Consider the following 18,824-nt stretch of genomic DNA (forward strand, 5'->3'; position numbering starts at 1 on the left):
CCAGGCTACTTCAGTACATGAATTGAACCAGTGCATGACTTTGTTTTCTGATGGGTTCATGCAATAAACCTTTCACTCCATTTCTGTATTGCAAGTGCAAGGCTCAAGGCTATCAGCCACAAGAAGAGATGAATAGAAAAGCAGAGTAGCAGAACAGAGAAGGACTTCTCTACGATCCACTTAGAAAAACAACAACAAATTAAAATAAATTTTAATTAGTTTTATATCCACACTGATCACAATGGGGATTTTACTTACATGCATGGAGTAAGCTAAAACTTACAAAGATGTGCAAACCCAACAAATACGTAATAAAACGTATCAGGACTTTGAGACCACAAGAATGTGACTGAAGTTACCTGGATTTCTTGACACAACAATATTTTAGCATGCTGTTGCTGTCTTGAAAGTCTAAGTAGGAACTAACACTTTGTAATTTTATCTTCATGTGTTCATGAGTGACAAACTGAAATGCCTTGGATTCCCATCAGTTAAAAACATTTGTCAGTTCCAATTTGGGGGGTGGGGAGGGAGGGGAAATTACTTTCCATACTTAATTGTTGAAAAGAAACACTCAAGTGTTCTCCAGAACATCTGTGTTGGAGCAGAACTTGGGAGAGTTTGGAATTTGTAAATTGAGCAGATTGGTAGCTAAATGTTCATTTCAAATGTTGTTACTGCTTTAATTTGGTAAAACATCCCAAGGATATGTGAGAATCTCATTCAATCTACATAGCTACAGCAGCACCCATGAGCGCTGATGATATTGGTCTATTTTTTAAGAGTTTATATGAAAACTTTTAATGTTTCTTACTTTTAACACCCCATGCAAATTCCCATGATTATGTTTGTAATTAGGAATTGTAGAACTTGAAGGCTAAGAACTAGTGACAACTTAACTTGCCATATCACAGAATGTCCTGACCTCAGTTTGTCTAAAGCACAAGTGAGAAGTCCCACACTTCGAGTGTGCCTGCACCATACTTGGCGTACTGAGTGACTCAGGGCATTGGTACCATACAGACAGCAATGGCACTGGAGTCATATCCTGATTTCCTTCCTCTCCTGAGCTCTGATGGAGTCGATGATTGTAAAGAAAAGGAACTAAAAAAAACCAACCAAAAAAACAACCAAAAAGCTTGCCCTGAACCTGAAGTACCTTGCTGTTGGGCTCCTGATAAATACAGTGTAATTTAACATTTGTAGTATTTTCTTCCCTTAAACCATGTGGTGCAATTTCCAGCCCACAATTAAATTAGAGAAGTGCTTTCTCTAAAGGTATGTATGTGGCTTCCCTAACTCATTTCAGAGTTATTAGCAGTAGTTCTTCGTAGAATAGCCCTAGGAGAAAGAAAAGCATTATTTTGTATTCCCATATTGGTTGAGGAGCTGAGACAGTTGCCAGCTTGGCTGAGATTGAAGCAAGAGCATTCTCCAAGGAAGGAGATCCAGGTGCATCTCTGGCATGCAGGTAGGTCCCCCAGCCACCAGGACATCTTTCTTCCTGTCAGCCTTATAAAGGTGAAGCAGCATCTCCCAGAGGCTGTGAGGTTTTGGCCTGAGCATGCTGCAAACTTCATGCAGCCTCAGCTCAGTGGAGTGGTGCAGAGCACATTCCTTTCTGCTAGCTGAGAAAAACAAGTTTTGCAACACACGAGCCAGGGCGGCCAAAGCTTGGATTCAAGTTTTGGCTGTGTGTTTTTTTTTTTTTTTTTTTTTGGTTTTTTTTTTTTTTTTTTGTCTTCTTGTTTAAATGGAAATTAAAACCCAATATCTAGGGCTATAAAGAGGAGTTATGAGTATGAATAGTGAATCATAAGCTTGTTCTTTTAATTACTCTTGCATACTTAGAACCTATTCATGTGTTCAAGAGCCTCAAAGGACCAAATGAAATTGTGATACGTTGATTTCAGCCTATGCAAACTTTCTTACAGGAAGATGGTTGAAGCATCATTTAAAAGGAAAGAAAGGAATATAACTACAACTGTTTCTTGCAGGTAGAAACTGAAAGCATTCTTAAACATACCAGGTGCAGAGCACAATACAGTAGCCATGAATGACATTGCACAGAAAACTGAGGTATGTATCTTTTTGATGTAATCAAAGTAATATTGTGATTTACAACTTGCAAAAAGAGTAATTTCAAACAACTGTAAAAGACAAATGATTATACAGGAAGTCTGCTGATATTGCTGTTACTTTAATACAATGGAAGGACACTTGAAAGTAGCTTCAGGAAACTATCTCATTTCATAGAATCTGTGAAATATTTTCTTACTGTCGATATAAAAAAACAATGAACATGAAGGAGGAAAGCAAAATGAAAGTAACAAAATATGAAGAAATTTTAAATGTTGGAAGGGAAATTCAGAACAAAATTCACATCTAAATCTACAATGTAAATATTATTAAGCTACTTGAAATATTTCTTCTCTGGAGACTCACTGAGCAACAGGAACAAAAGCAGGAACAAAAAAATATTGGTTAAGGTTGAAAATGTGAAACATTGGAATGTTTTCAGCCATTTTTCCAGCATTTCTGTACTTACCACAATGAAAACAGGGAAAACTTCCCAGTACTGAAAAGTGGGAGCAGCTCCTACTGTTTGGACACACAAGAGAGTAAGCATTGGACAAGAAGTGTCCATTAGCTGTGTTGGTACCAGAGTCCTGCGAGTTGAATGGACCTGAGTTGTTTTAAATGTTAAAAAAAAAAAGTGTATAAAGTAATGGAATTTTTAAATGAACAAATACTACTACTTATTTAAAACCCACGTAAGGCTGTTGAAGTACTGCAGAAGGAAGCATGCATATTGTATTCTAAGTCTTATGTCTTTACATCTGTTTTAAATGTTAGGGGTAGAGAGGCTCTTTGGTGACTGCTTATGATTGAAAGCAACAATATATATTTGTATCTACTTTTTTTTTAAAGCTGTAGTAATTTAAAATGTAAATTCACATAGTTCATGTTCCTAGTTATGTAGTTATTCATTGCAATTACTTATAGCTCAAGTGTAATACCATGCTAGATGGTGTTTTGGATATTTTAGTATCTATTACTATTTATGAACAAATAAAATGATGCTTAATTGATGATGGCTAGTGGCACAGAGTTCATAATCCCAAATGCATTTCTGGTTTATGTTCTTACATTATTTCTAATCCAATCTATCAGACTATTTCTGTTCATCTGTTTCAACTTCCTTTTTTCTTATCTTCATTTCTTCTTTATATTCACTAAGATTCTGCTCTCTTCATCTAAACCCGTCCAAAAATCCTATGTGCCCAAGCTTCACAAGGGTGATGTAAAGGATAAATTTGAAGCTATGCAGAAAGCAAGGGAAGAAAGAAATCAAAGGAGATCTAGAGACGAAAAGCAAAGAAGAAAAGAACAATATGTTAGAGAGAGAGAATGGAACAGGAGGAAGCAGGAGGTTATTTTCTTTGCAAATATTTTGTGTTATTTCAATATTTAATATTATATGTGAAAATCCTTTCACATTATTGTAAGACAATAATAGATTTTTTTTTTTAAGGGATAAAGAAAGTTTACTTTCTGTGTTTCATCAACTAGATGAAAGAATTGCTTGGATCCGATGAAGATGATGAAGCAAAATCATCTAAAGCAGAAAAAGGTTACGTTCCAAAGCTAATAGGTAAGAGAGGATAATGAGTAAGAGATTGTAAAGACCACATCATTTGCTAGGTAAGTATTGGATGCAAGCACCGGGCTTATTTCATATTCACAGGAACAGTTAAAGGCAAGTTTGCAGAAATGGAGAAACAAAGGCAAGAAGAAGAAAGAAAAAGAACAGAAGAAGAAAGGAAGCGCAGAATTGAACAAGACATGATTGAGAAAAGAAAAATTCAAAGAGAACTGGCAAAAAAAGCACAGGAGGTATGTTCATCTGGTCATAGCAGTCAGGATGTGATTGTAAACAATACAAGAAAACCATTTTGTACTGATCAGAGAGATTCCATTTTAAGATTTCTGATAGTAGAGAGATACATGGGACATGCTCCATGGGATGGAAGTGGGGAATAATGTTCAGAGAATCTTCATCTTCACTTCCTTACAACAATTTTTTTATAGATGAAACCATGCAGGCACAAACCTGCCTGGATTGTGAATCAGACACAGATTATGGTGTCATATGCATACAAGAGTTTATACTAAACTAATTTGAAAATGTTTCTAATTCTTACCAACTCTTAAGACAATTTTTGTTTATGTATTAGAGAATACAGTTCAGTGATAGATCAACTAAGGTAATAAAGAAGAAACAAGAAAATGCCATCGGCAGGCAAAAATGAGAAGATATTAATGCATTAAAAATCTAATTTCTGAGTATTCAGATGATGTTTTATCTCTTTGCCACTTTGTGAATCTTTATTGCACATACATATACATGTGTGTGTATATATATACACACACATATGTGAACAGATTCCAATTTTGTTGATGCCAATAAAGCAAATTTTGTCTTTCATACAGTGTTGCATAGGGATATCATATTTAATTCCTTTTTAAAGTTTTCCATCAGTGCTGCAAATACTGCAGTGAGAGGGAGTATCTGCACAATGAATAGTACTTAATTAAGGATCGTTTTTGTTGCAAGGAAATGGTGCTGTAGGAGGATTCAGTTTTCAACAAGGACATGGATAGCATTTTCTACTAAGAGTTTTAACATTGTTAAAACTGTACTTTTACACAGAAATGTATTCAGCAGATAGTTAATCTACTCTGAAAGGCATCTACATATGATGTAGACTTTTTAAAAGTATGCTAGTTTTAGACAAGTAACATGAAGACACTGTATGATGCAAATACAGCAATTAGATTTTTGCAGGGGTAGAGGGGAAGACAGTGTCACTTGAATCAGAAATAATCAACGGTCTTGCTTTAGCTTTTTTGTTTTTACACAACTCTGGAATGCTTAAATGAACAATGACATATGAAGTTCTTGGTTCATCACTGAAGTGTTAAAAATGCTTTAGCATACTTCCTCTATGATATTTTATTCCCTCTTCCTCAACCAGCTAACCTACCTGAATTATTCCAGCAAAGGTTCAATCATTATCATCTCTGTGAATTTAAGTGCTACAAACATATCACTCCTAAAAAAAAAAAAAAAAAAAAAAATCCGGTTCTGTGTTTGCAAATCTAAGGCAAAGAGCCAAAGTAATGTAATCATATGAAATTCTTATTTAATAGATTGATGACTTTTACAGTACGGGAACTGAATCAGCAGCTGAGGTAATCAGATTTTTTTCAAAGAAATGTTCACCTATGTTTTTATTCACTTTGTTTTGTTATTGTAATTTGGGCTGGGAGACCTTAGAGAACAGTACACAAATACCTAAATAAAATCCAACTATGGAGCTATCAAATTTTTAAAGTACACAGAACTATATATGCCTGAACTTGAAGACAATTTATTTGTTTGAAATAGAGTCTGAGTCTGCACTGTGAAAACTTTGTCACTAGTTAAAACCATCAAAAATGTAAATATTCAAAGCCACCAGCATGATCTTAGGTATTCTGGCAATGATACTCTAACTTCTCTGGCTTTGGATTATCATCTTAAAAGCTCTTTGCCTTAAACTTGAAATTAAAAGGGGATTCTGTCAATATACTTATGTTTGAACACCTTACTCCCTTAACTTAAAAAAAAAAAATCACTAATTTACTATATGGGTTTGCATTTTATGTCTTGCAAGTAACTTCAAAAAAACCCAAAAACTAGGTCCAAAGCTCCTGTTGCATTTCATTAACACACACACAAGAAATTCACATTCCTACTAAAAACTTCAGAAAGAAAAAAATAACAGCCACCAAACCCCATTAGTTATATAAATCATTTGACAGTATCCTGTTAATCATGGTATTTGGGGGTGGGGGAAAAAAAGTAAACATGTATTTTGGCAAGTTTTGAAAATAGCTTGGAAACAGCACCATCCTTCAATAAAATTACTTTGCCTGACAAATTACATATTGCTGGATATATTGCTGTATAGCACTACTAGCTTATTGCAACTGCAGTATATGCTTTACATAGCACATGCAAGACTGGAATTCTGGCTACAGTTGCTATGTATTCAAAATTTCATCTGTTCTGCTCCAAACCATAACTATTTGTAACTACAGTTAATAAAAATATGTCAAGAAATAAAGGAGTTTGCCAAAAGCTATGCTTAAAATATAATTCAGTCTTGCTGCTTTTCAGTTATTACAAGAAAACTAGTGACTGCCACAGGTAGATGGATTTATTCCTGTGGTTAATAATCAGTCCAAGTAATTCTTTTGGAAGCTTTGGTGCCACACAGGTGAAAGCAGCGATTTCAGTAAGAAATAATTATCTAGAAGTCAAGCTTTATAAAAATATAATAAATATCTTTTTGGACAGGAAGGGGACAATTCACTACTAGTTACAGTAGTGCCTGTGAAACCCACCAAAACACCTGGGAAGATGAAAATAAACTTTGAGAACACTGGAAAGGAGAGAGCAGAACTAAGAGAGAAACAGGATGAAGAAACCCAGTTACAATCCGAGGAACAAACCCAATTCTTTAAGGAAACCAAGAGCCTTTCATTTGTCATGGTAAACCACTCATCTAAAATACTTAAGACATAAACATCTATTATTTAAGATACAACCCTTTAACTTTTCTTACACAGGATGAAAATGAAGGTAACAGAACACAAGAGCCTCTGTCTCCTGCTAAGCTGAAAGTAACGTTTGAAGAACTTGAGAGGCAAAGACAGGAAAATCAAAGGCGGCAAGCAGAGGAAGAAGCAAGACAGCGTTTAGAAGAGGAGAAACGTGCCTTTGAAGAGGCTAGACAGCAAATGGTAAATACAAGTTTTGTTCATGTTGCTGCAGAATTTTCACATAGGATATGGTTTTACATACTTTCTTGTACCTGACTCTTCTTTTTTCTTATTCCTTAAGTGTATCTCATGCTGTGAAGAGTTTAAAAATTCATTTTTGAAAGATGTGGTTTTGACCCTATGTCTAACCCAGCATTTATGCTTTAGATACTGTTTCAGTAAAAGTAGCAATCTTTGTAGGTTTTATATCTACACTTTGTAGCACCTTGATCTGTAAATCCTTGAGGAGATTAGTTGTCCGTTTTGTTCTTAAGTAGTGCTTTAGATGTTGCAGTTTTGATGAAAACATTCTATAGTAACAGAATGTTACTTCTTATTCCCCTATTTATTTATAAATATGATAGATGAATGTGTCATTTGCAACTTTCCTCTTATGAGGAAAGGAAAGTAAGACACATCAGCTCTCTTGTATGTATTGACATAAACAATATACTAGAAATTACTAGATTAAGCCCCCAATTTTCAGAAATGTAGCTCATAATTACTATTTTATGTTACTACCAAAACTGCCTCCATGTGTTCATCATCACAAGACAGACATGTTAGATCAGCACTAAGCAACCCTCACTATAGTTTATTCTTTGATCAGACTAAAGGAATCATACACTTTGTATTAACGTAAGATATACCAAATAGTTTAGTTCTTTATTTACTCACTTTACCATACTCCATTTCCAAAGGCATTTTTAAAGTTCTGAATTTAAATACCTTCATGTATGTTACTTCACATACAAAAAAAAGAGATTAATGAGAAATGATATTTTAATCTTCCATGAAACCTTTGAAAATAATAATTTCTAGGAGTTTGCTAACTTTAACAGAGTATAAATGAACATTTCTTGGACAAAGATCACTATATCAATGTATTTCAAAAACATTCAAGAAATCTACATTCTCCAGGTAAGAAAAAAGACCCTAACATAACAAAACAAACAACAAAGAACCTCCATAAAGCTGAAACACTGAAATTCCCAACTGGGGAGCATTGTAGGTTTAAGCAGATACCCATACTGTAGTTTACTCCTCCACTCCCACCTGTAGTAAATCACTTAACCTTTCCACATCTGTAACCTTGATGTTATGGCAATAACGCATTTTTTTCCTTTTTATCTGGAGTTGGGCAGGGTATTATACTGAAGAAGGAAGAAAATGAAGGAGAGAGAACTTCATGGAGTCACTAGCTGCTCTAACTGAAGTTTTGTTCACATCTCCCACCCTTATGTATATTCTTTTATTAACCAAGTAACATAATTAACAAATTCACTACTTCAAAAGAAACTTGTAACATGCAGTTTTATCTGGTATCAGTGGTTGTCAAAATTTGAAGTAAGTTTTGTTAAGGGAAGAGTTGGTCAGTTAACTTCCTTCAATTCTTTTTTTTTCTTCTATGAATTCCAAATAAAATATTTCTGCAGTTCCCTTTAGTGGCTACCCCACATACCAGTGTCAGGGCTGCTTGCAGTACACAGAAATCTGGATTGTCAAAACTCTGACAGTTCCCAGTCCATTCCCTCCATTTACAAATAAAGTACTCTGAGATGTCCTCTGCAGATGGTTTGTTCTTGTGTTGTTGATTGTAGTTTGCAAACCATAGGCTTCTCTTAGCAGGTAAGTGTTCGATGGACGCAAGCAATAGTGTAAAGATTGGAGTATCTCAATTCCCTTTCTTCAATGATGATTAAATGTCTAAACAGAAAAGAAACAAAAACCTCAGTCTGGAGTAATAGCAAAATGTTAATTGACTTAGTTTTGCTGTAAAACTACAGTAATTTTTTAACTGATAAGTGCACTGGTAAAAACAATTTATATGCAAACAAAAAGATTTGATGGTATACAGGTCTATGAAAGTGACGTAAAGAAAGTGACTAGGGAATGATTTACAGTAAATGATCCAACCCTGTACTTAACTGCCTTTTCCTGGTAACACATTGTTTCTTGAATTACGCATTCAACAGATTTTTAAAAATTACAGAAGCTCCAACTAGGATACAATAATATTCTTGTTTAACTTCCTCTGGCTAAAACCAAGATTAAAATGTTTCTTGTAAGAACCAAATTCTTGACAGAATTTTTCTCCCAGAGGAAAAAAACACTTACAAAAGATGAGAAAGGAATTAAGGGAGTATTTATATTCTATAAAGAATATCTTTATGTTTGGATTAACTCTTTTCTATTTTCTCTGTTCCCTTTTCTCTGAAGATAAATGAAGGTAGTGACGAAGAATCCGAAAATTCTGTTAAAGAATTCCGTCCTGGTAAACTTAGACTTAGCTTTGAGGAGATAGAAAGACAGAGGAGAGAAGAAGAAAAGAGGAAAGCAGAAGATGATGCAAGACGACGCATAGAAGAGGAGAAGAGAGCATTTGCTGAAGCAAGGAAGAACATGGTTTGGCATTTTTATTTAGTATATAATTTAATTTTTATCTAAGTCTTAAATGAACTGGAATGCAGCTCTTGGAAAAAGCTTTAAATACAGTCAGGGAAGCATGCTTCAACTCCTTCATTAACTGTTTCACCTCACTACTTATTAGAAGGTAAAATAACCAAGTTTGTTTACTAAAAATCATCACAGAACAATCCCCAAGCAAGTCTTGAATGGATTTTGAGTAATTTAGTCAAAACCAGATATTGGGTATTACTATGCTAGATGCAAGAAACTTGGAAAGCAAAATATTCTTACAGGTTTTTTTTGGGGGGGGGGGGGGGGGGGGGAGAAGAGCAATTCTTTTTAATTCTCCAAGTCTATCTATCTCCCTACTTTTACAGGGTGTCCACCAAATGGCTCTTTCCAGCTAGAGCATAATTAACAGCATACAAGAAAAAGTTTCACTCCGAGTACAAATTTTATAGTCATCTGTGGTCCATTGGAAAGGAAAAATTAAGCAAGCTGGACTCAGCTAATGTCTTGGTTACGTTTCATTACTTGGTCAGAGGGAAAGTCGTTTGTGGCATGTACCATTAGAACAATTTGTAATACGGAACTTTCTTATACAGATTTCTGTGACATGCAGTGACTTGTAAAATTTGAGTTAAGATTATACTGAAGGCAAATTTTCAGGCACCTAGGACTGACATAGTGACACTACCTGAAAGCAGAGAAAGATGCCAGATTTCAGAGATTCGCAACAATATTATTTATTAAAAAAAAATTTAGTGTGGAGCTTTTCACTGTACTCTTCAGGCTTATTCCAACAACTAATGTTTCAGGAAATACAGTATTAAATTACACAAATATCAACTAAGTATAGTTCGTTTCAAAAAGAGCTCATACAGAACTGTGGAAAAACCACAGCTAACATCTGGTAGTGTCTTTCTACTCTCCCCTCTGCGCTTCTATCAGGAAAGACTAACTTCATGCCTAATAAAATTTTGTTCATCATTCAAAGCAATAACTTGTGAGACAAATTACAACTTTGTATGACTACAAATATTGTCAGCAGTGCTCCCTTTGCCTAAAAACAGGACCAAACTACCTAAAGAAACTACTAGGTAAAATTATGTTTGATGTTGTACTGGTAAGCAGTTATGGAAAACAGTGTCCATAGCATCAACAAGAGAAAAGAGAAGCTAAAGCCACTATGAGAAAGCTGGGTGGGGGGCCATTACAATTCTTACTAGAAGCCATCAAACAACTAAAAGAAGGAAAATAACGTATGTGCTGTCTTCTAATTTTTCCTGGTTTTTTTGAGAATCTTTTTTTCTGCCTCAGTGTAGCAAGAACCTAAGCTCAAGTATCCAGGCAAGAAAACGCTCACTGATTAAGCAGTTTAATCCATTAGATGCACCACAGAATCTATGATTGCACTCTAACCACAGACAGTGAAGACATTCAGTAATGAAAAAAAAGTAACTGAAAATGTATTTATGTATGTACATATTTGAAAGTTTTCTGTTAACTAGCATCCTGAACATTTACTTCCTTAGAACAGAAAATACAAGCCTGTGCTTTCCCTATTTTTCACAGATACACAATGTAGCAGCAATGCAGATGCGCTTTTAAACATTTTAAGAACCTCTTTCGGAAGCAGTAAACCCTCATACCGTGTTTTTATTTAAGCATCTAAACAAAGTAGTTATTTTAAAACCTTTCAAGTCTATTTGAGTTTAGTTTTGAAAGTATACATACACTGAAGTAATTCAATTCTGCCTGAAAAACCACAAAAGCCACTTTTTTTTGATCTCCCTATTTCAGATTTACTTGTCCTACATTCACACATCCATGCTTCCCATCATCATGTTCACTTCCAGAGTGAAGCATTTGTCTTTCATCCCTTTTCATTTCTAATATGTCTTTATGCATCTTTCCATTAGAGACTGCATAAACAGCATGTCTTAGCACAAAAAAAATAATGGTCTACTCTCAGACATTGTTTGCCCACTGAAAACGGCTTGACTATGCTGCAAGCTATGGTTGTTGCAGGACTGTTTCTCACTACCATCTGTTCCCACTTTGCAGAAAAGAAAGTGTGGTCTCACTTCACAAAATATGGCTAAAATTACTGAAATAACCACAAGAGTTTGGTACATCAAACAGTTCAGCTGATTTTTTCCCCCCATGTTTTATGGTCAGGAATAAGTTGGTTTGCTATCTTATAACTCAGTGATTCACAAAGACAGAACAGCCGGCTGCTGATTTTTGCTTATGTGCACAGCTTTCTGAAGTTTATACATTGGTAAATTGAGAATGAATGCTTCTCTTAAATCACTTAGGTTCTGTATCTTCTGGAAGTGATGATCACATTAACCAATGCATCACAAGCAAGAGACTTACACATTTCTTTGCTAATTTCGCTGTGGTTACCCTCCAAAAACCATGTGGCTATGCACTGTTTTCATTAAAGGAAATACTTTGTAGCTCTGGTATTTTACTCCAATTCTCCATAACAGAATTGCAACAAATACACTCACGTTACGCTAAACAAAGAATGGAAGGAATGATGGGGCTGAAATCTAACTGCAAGCTTACTCAGAGGGAAAATCTGAAGGACATCTATAGGGAATAATAGTACTTGAGTGGGGTTGGATGAACAAATATTGGAAGAGCTATGACCAAAAGGATATAAGCAAAAGAGGTCAGTACAGTGGTACCAAATAAGATTGCGCAAACAGCAGTGAAAGGTGCAAGTTACAATGGCAGTAAGTAGCGATAAAAAAGGTGTGCCAGAGAATCTTTATAAAAATATTTTTTTTGTTGTTCTTTTCTAAAGCTAGTCAAATCACTTCCTGAAATGGAAATTTTGCTCCTTTAATTCTTTCTGGTATTTGACTGATTATTACTGTTGGGAAAACCTACAATTTAAGGCACATTAGGCTCGTCAGTATTTGCCAAAAGGCTTTTCAAACTTGTCAATTAGTGCCAAAAGGCACCTCACCACACAGCTCCAGGTCAGTGTCTGACCTCATCTCAAATTTATCTAGAGACCATTCCTATTGCAATAACCTCTCTTAATATGTTTACAAAAACATATACGGGTTTCATTAGAAAGTAATTTAAAATTTTTCCTGTGTAACTCAGACTGACATGTACCTGGGTTCCTATTTTTCTAATGCTTTACTTCAAATTCAGCCTGATCATGTATTTGTTCTTATCACTTCCTGCATTTTGAATTAATGAAGAGTGTGTTTCTTAGGCCCTAACATCATCTTATGAATTAGTCTTCAAGCAAACTGTTCATAAATGACCATCAAAAGCCCAACTCTATTGCAAATCCTGAGGACAGGGAAAGGAGAAAATCTTTATGCTTGGGTTGTACAAACCAATGAACTGGCAGTGTAACTTAGTATAATCCATTTGTGCACAAGAAGAGTTTCTTGTGGAATATTCTATTCAGTTACCCTTACTGGAGAATACTAGTATTAAGAACAGGAATATAATTGTTTGCTTAGAAGAAACAAACAGGAAATAATTGTTCTAGGTTCCAAGGTTGCATTTAGAGGACATCCTCCACATCATCTTGCAAAAAATGACTGCATTTTAATGAACATCACCACCTTCAATAAAGAGCTGAAGTCAAATACAACCCCCCTCTGTAAACATATTCCCTCTCACAGAACATTCGAAGAATATCCACACTATCATATTGCATCTTACTGTACTATGGCAGGTGTGGCAGAAAACTTGGTTATGTTTATGCACTTGAAGTGTCTGAGAAATGCTGTGATTTCATCACACATATCATTAATGCTCTGAATTTCCAGCAGGTGCTGGATGACGAATCACCAGAAATGTTTAAAACGGTTTCCCAAGAATCTCTCCTACCTGGTAAACTGGAAATTAATTTTGAGGAGCTGCTGAGACAAAAAATGGAAGAAGAAAAGAAACGTGCAGAAGAAGAGCGCAGGCAAAAGTTGGAAATGGAAAAGCAAGAATTTCAACAGTTGAGACAAGAAATGGGAGAGGTTTGTATATCAATGCATACTATAACATGCTCTGAATAAAAATGAAATAGATAATTTCAGTGAATTACTAAAATCTCACCTTTTAAGATTATAACTGAAAATTCTTTTAAAGGAAATTTTAAACCAATACTTTGGTGTATTATGCAAAAAAGAACGGAAAATTTAAAAAATACACTTTTAAAACATAATATTGCATATAATAGGATACGCATCTTTATCACTAATCTGCCAGGAAAAGGCTTCTATCCCTTGCCACCCTTAAAGTAAAAACAATTTCAAAACTGTAATGTTATTTCACAGTCAGGTCTACAGTAATACTAAAAAACAGTGTAGTATTTACAGCACTGGGAGAACAGAAAAATGTAGTTCACAAATGAAAATACTAAAGTCAACGTAGGGAAGAACAAAACTCTTGCTTCTCCATAGGCAATGCTGTGTTAACTAATTAGGAAAGAGTTACAGCAGTCTCAACTGTGTCAGTGGCCTCAGTGTATCAAGGGTTTTTGAAAGTTGTCACAGCCAATATTAAAAGTGACACACAAAATTTGCTTTGCATACCAAATACCTAAACCATCATGTTCATGAACTTCACACTTCTTTTAGATTTGGTGGTGGGTGGCAATTCTTTTGTTACTCCATTTTTAGTGTTACATGACTACATTTATTCATTGAAGTTTTGCTAAGTGAAACTAGAGTGAGTAATACAGGCTTCAGCTTGCAAACTTTTCAAGTCAATTTTGTACTGCATTGTGGGGTAGAAGGGAAAGACAGGGACATCCAACTGAAACGCATGTATGTCTTTACTATCAGCCAGAGACTATAAAAGGAAGGAGTAATATATCAACAATCACCGCTTCAGCTGTGGTTTGACTGCACAATCCAGAAGTGCCATTTCTTTTCCAGTCATAGCATCCTGAGATCTTGCTTTTTACTGAATTAAAAAAGACAAAAAAACCTCACCAAAACAAACCAAACAAACCCCCAAAATAGTAGTAATTTTTTTCAACAGTGTAGCTGTATTTTAGAAAATTATGGCAAGTTAGCCAGAGAGGTAAATTACAGAGCCAGGATGAGAAGCTTTCTGTATTGCTAAGTGTCTGGTTTTCTGAGTCTGAAGGATGGTTTATTAACAGCAATCCTTGGACAAAAGGCTTGTTCAATCAAGGTGTGCAAAAATGTGTATCTAGTTTAGAAGCAATACAAATGCAGTAATTCTATGAAAAGCAAGGTAAAAAAGTAAATTGGAAAAGGTCTCTGTGCTGATTTCAAGTAACTAAGAGAATTGTTAAGTGTATTAAGTTACTGCTATCTGTGGGGAGAAGAGGTAATAAAATAACTATGGTATTTTCCTATCTCATACATTCTGTAATTTCTGAACAGCTGGAAGAAGAGTCTGAAACTTTTGAGCTAAGTAAAGAATATGAAGAATTAATAAAGCTAAAAAGAAGTGGCTCTATTCAGGCAAAAAACTTAAAAAGCAAGTTTGAAAAGATAGGACAATTGTCTCAAGAAGAAATACAGAAGAAGATTGAAGAAGAGCGAGCTAAAAGAAGAGCAATAGATGAAGAAATAAGAGAACGGGAAGCCGAACATTTTCAAGAAGTAAGTTGCATTCTGTGTGTGTGTTAATAATATACTTAACTAGGACACTAGTGATCCAGGAGTGGACAGTATTACTACTTTTAGCAATGTTTGCTATATTCCCAAAATTATTTCCCCCCTTCTTTCCTGTTCTGTCCTTTGGATGAACAAGGAAGTCTCACCTCAGCATCCCAAAAGTAAACAGCACCATTTTACCATTTGTCTGGTCAGAGATCTCTTTTTCTGCTCAAAGCACTTAATGTCGTATCTTAACCTGAAACCTGCCAGACTGAGGGTCTGAAATTCATATTTGAGAATGAATCTATTAGTGATTACATTGTTTTTCCTTCTTAACTCTTAATTCATTCTCCACCATATGAATTAAGTTTAAAAAAAAAAAAGACCCCAAACAATACCATTTGTAGATCAAGTCTTTTTATCCTCTTTACTGATTTCCAGAGATAGATGTCTATTTATCTATGCTTCAAAGTGGAACATTTTACATATTTTTTAGTGGGGGAAAAACAAGAAATGAAGCTACCAGTCTAACCGCAAAAAAATGAGCAGTATGCTTTGTGATGCAAAACACCAACATGAGCTTTCATGAGCTTTCACTGTTCTTGTGGCAGTGAGGGAAACCACAGTAGTAGGCCTGATCTAAGCCTCATTCTGAGCTTCCTATCCACAGTCATCAGTCACTTCAGTAGCAGCTCAAAGCATTATCTTTTATTTTTGAGCTTTTAATTTAATCACAGACAGTCTATGTTTCTGTAAAGTCAACCTGTATTAAGTGTTGAAGCTACCATAGCATGAAAGTTAAGTCACTAAGGATTTACCATTGCCAGAAGACAGTATTGGACATCAATCTGTAGAAGTATTTTTCTATCTAACATTTTAGAAATTACTTTTGGAAGTATTTTGGCCTATCCCAGGGATAAACTCCAAGACTTGATCTTAAACCCAACATTAAACAAACCTCTCAGAAAAACAGGACTGTAGGTGGCTTCACTCAGTGAAGAACCACTGATGTACAAAACTAGTTTTATTATCATACACATTAAATGAATGAGTTAAATTCTTTCCCCCCCGACAAGGATGAAGAGGTAGATGTGAAACCAGCCAGGAAATCCGAGGCTCCATTTACTCATAAAGTAAACATGAAGGCCCGTTTTGAGCAAATGGCAAGAGCCAGGGAGGAAGAGGAACAGAGGAGAATTGAAGAACAGAAATTACTACGCATGCAGTTTGAACAAAAAGAAATCGATGCAGCATTACAGAAGGTAAAAGTTACAAAGTACCTTTTCTTAAACATTATTTAACTCGGCTTCCAAGTGCCACTGATGGCAACACTGCCAGAGCTACAAAAGGCATACTTATCCTTGTTTTAGTGGCTGTGAATTGCTGTAATAATGTAAAACTGCTTTTGGTGTTTTCACATACTGGAGTATGAGAGATGATGCAAATATCCTTTCCAACAGTCTGAAAATGGAATCTGCATTCATGCATATATTTTAGCCCAAGATTCCAGCCTTACTCAAATCCATTCTACTGCCTGTTTCACAGCCAAATTCAGTCATTGTTATCTAGTGAAGTGGAAACATTTCTCCTCAGAAACAGGGTAACTTGTTTGTAATCAAGTACGTATCACAGTCATTCTGCTATTGCTGCTTTAAATGGTCTAAATTGATTTATCTTAAAACAGAAAAGGGAAGAGGAAGAAGAAGAGGAGGGAAGTATTATTAATGGTTCTACTTGTGAAGATGAGGAGGATCAAGCTCGATCTGGAGCTCCCTGGTTCAAGAGATCACTGAAAAACACATCAGTTGTTGATGGCGAGCCAGTGAGGTTCACAGTTAAAATTACTGGAGAACCAAAACCTGAAGTTACATGGTGGTTTGAGGGTGAAATGTTGCAGGACTCTGAGGACTACCAATATATTGAAAGAGGAGAAACCTATTGCCTATACTTGCCTGAAACCTTCCCAGAAGATGAAGGGGAATATATGTGTAAAGCAGTAAACAACAGAGGCACATCTGCTAGCACCTGTATTCTCACCATTGAAAGTAAGAGTTAGCATTTTAATTTGCTTTATTCTCACTCTCCTTGCATCTTGCCTATTATGAAAATCTAATTATCTGTTTCTCTTAACCCTTTTATTTTCTAGCTGATGACTACTAATGCTTTACTTCATCTGGAATCTTTTCTTCCCCTCAATACTTTCTTACTGCATCATCTCTTTATCTCATGGGGCCAACTAAAGAAAGCAAGGATACGCATTGATTTGTCATTCCTGCATCAGATAAGAAAAACCTTCAAATTTTGAAAATGTCCAGGTTCCTTGCTCAGTACAAATACCACTATTAAAGGCTAAAAAGGAGGAATGAATGTATGAAAGGTCAACTAAAGGAAAAGCTGAATTTTAACAGTGCTCCCACATTTGAAGACCAACTGTTGTGTAATAGTGTAAAGCTAAATACACAATCTGGAAACTTAACATAGTAGTGTAAATCTGTTAGTGTATTTTGCATGAACACTAAATATTTAAGCTGTTTTACTTAACCCCAGAGGCACTGAACTGGCAAAAGGAAATATTTACTGATATTCAAAACCCCCAGTGCACTGTTTTTAAAGAATAAAAGATTACATAACTGCTCACTTCTGTTTTGTTACAAAGTATAATTTTAAAATGGGCTTGTGTTTAAACTATATGCTCTTCTCAACCTATGTAGGTGATAATTCAAAAGGAAAAGCCATCTCAGTAAGGCCCATAGTAGTCTTTATGGTACCAACATTTACTTGTAAAACTTCTAATTTTTCACTGCTTAAATGATACAGGAATATTTGGTGACAAAATACAAGCCTATCATAGCTAAATTGGTAGGAAGCAAGCTTTAAGAAAAATACTTTCAGAAAGTACCTAATTTCTCAATCTTTGTTGTTTTTATGAAATAAATTTACTGCTGCATCTCTAAACATTGTCCTCTTAAAGGCTACTATACTGTTTTTCTCCAAAACCTCTTGAGACCAACACTGTTACTGTGCTTAGAATGTCTGAATCATTTGGTTTAAGCTTGCATAGAACTAATTTTACAAACAATAGTCATATTTTAAATTCAAAAGTACATATGTAAGCCTTAACATAAAGAGAAGGTAAGCTGCAGCAAATCAGATTTTATGCAGTCATTCCCAAAACAAACTTTCCTGTGTTTGAATATGCTGACTGTTCTGTGTACAGTTAACTTACTGGAAGCCACTCTTTTGCCTCAATAAAATGAGTACAAGTTCAGGAGCATCTTGCAAAAACCAGGAAAAGGTAGTAAGCTGCGTGTTTTGAATGAATATCTTAATAGCCCTGTATTTTACTTCACTTTATGTAGTTGCTGTTCATTCACAGTACTATTTAATGAGATACCATTCCCCTGAAGCTGCTCTTTGAAACTAAGGAAGGCAAGGATAGAAACAAAAAAAGACCAAAACATTGCCATTATTATCCATTGGTTTACATTTATTGAGAAAAAACATACAAAAAACATTATACAGTTAACGTGTACCCATATTACATACAATGTCAATGCAAGCTCAAAACCACATTTTTGTAAAGCATTCAATTTACCTCAAGTCCAAGCTGCATCTCCCTAAGACACTGTTCCCATCACAGTTGCCTTTTAAAGCCAATCTTCTTTTTACACACGGGTAGTTTCTGCAGAGAACACTTTTCTCAGGACGAAAAGGCATTTCACATGCACGCAAAAGAAATATTTGTGCATACGTAAGAGTTGTATAAGCTATTATAAGTAAGAGGGAATCCTGTCAACTGTATGCTTTCTGAAAAGCCTAGTCCTCCCTTCCTCCCCACACTTCCAGAAGAATGCGAAATGAAAAGCTTCTGGCATGCAATGGAAAACTTAAAAACTGGAAGAGCACAGAGGAGAAACAGTTTCTATCATCCACTAA

General features: G+C 35.3%; 1 protein-coding gene across 2 annotated transcripts; it reads left to right on the top strand.

Moving 5' to 3' along the window:
- The first annotated feature begins 2,046 nt into the window (after positions 1 to 2,046).
- On the top strand, positions 2,047 to 16,944 carry NEXN (nexilin F-actin binding protein). 2 transcript variants are annotated; one of them, XM_054384061.1, is made up of 12 exons: positions 2,053 to 2,079; positions 3,242 to 3,433; positions 3,574 to 3,655; positions 3,749 to 3,897; positions 5,215 to 5,256; positions 6,407 to 6,601; positions 6,679 to 6,852; positions 9,091 to 9,276; positions 13,092 to 13,289; positions 14,670 to 14,891; positions 15,965 to 16,150; positions 16,573 to 16,944. In XM_054384061.1, the coding sequence occupies exons 1-12, from the start codon at positions 2,053 to 2,055 to the stop codon at positions 16,942 to 16,944; spliced, it is 2,025 nt and encodes a 674-aa protein (XP_054240036.1). The 2 variants fall into 2 exon arrangements, with proteins under 2 accessions (XP_054240037.1, XP_054240036.1); XM_054384062.1 differs by lacking the exon at positions 3,242 to 3,433 and having other exon boundaries at positions 2,047 to 2,079.
- Positions 16,945 to 18,824: the final 1,880 nt, after the last annotated feature.

Source organism: Indicator indicator, chromosome 10, assembly GCF_027791375.1.
Source record: "Indicator indicator isolate 239-I01 chromosome 10, UM_Iind_1.1, whole genome shotgun sequence".
In the NCBI taxonomy this organism is placed as follows: domain Eukaryota; kingdom Metazoa; phylum Chordata; class Aves; order Piciformes; family Indicatoridae; genus Indicator; species Indicator indicator.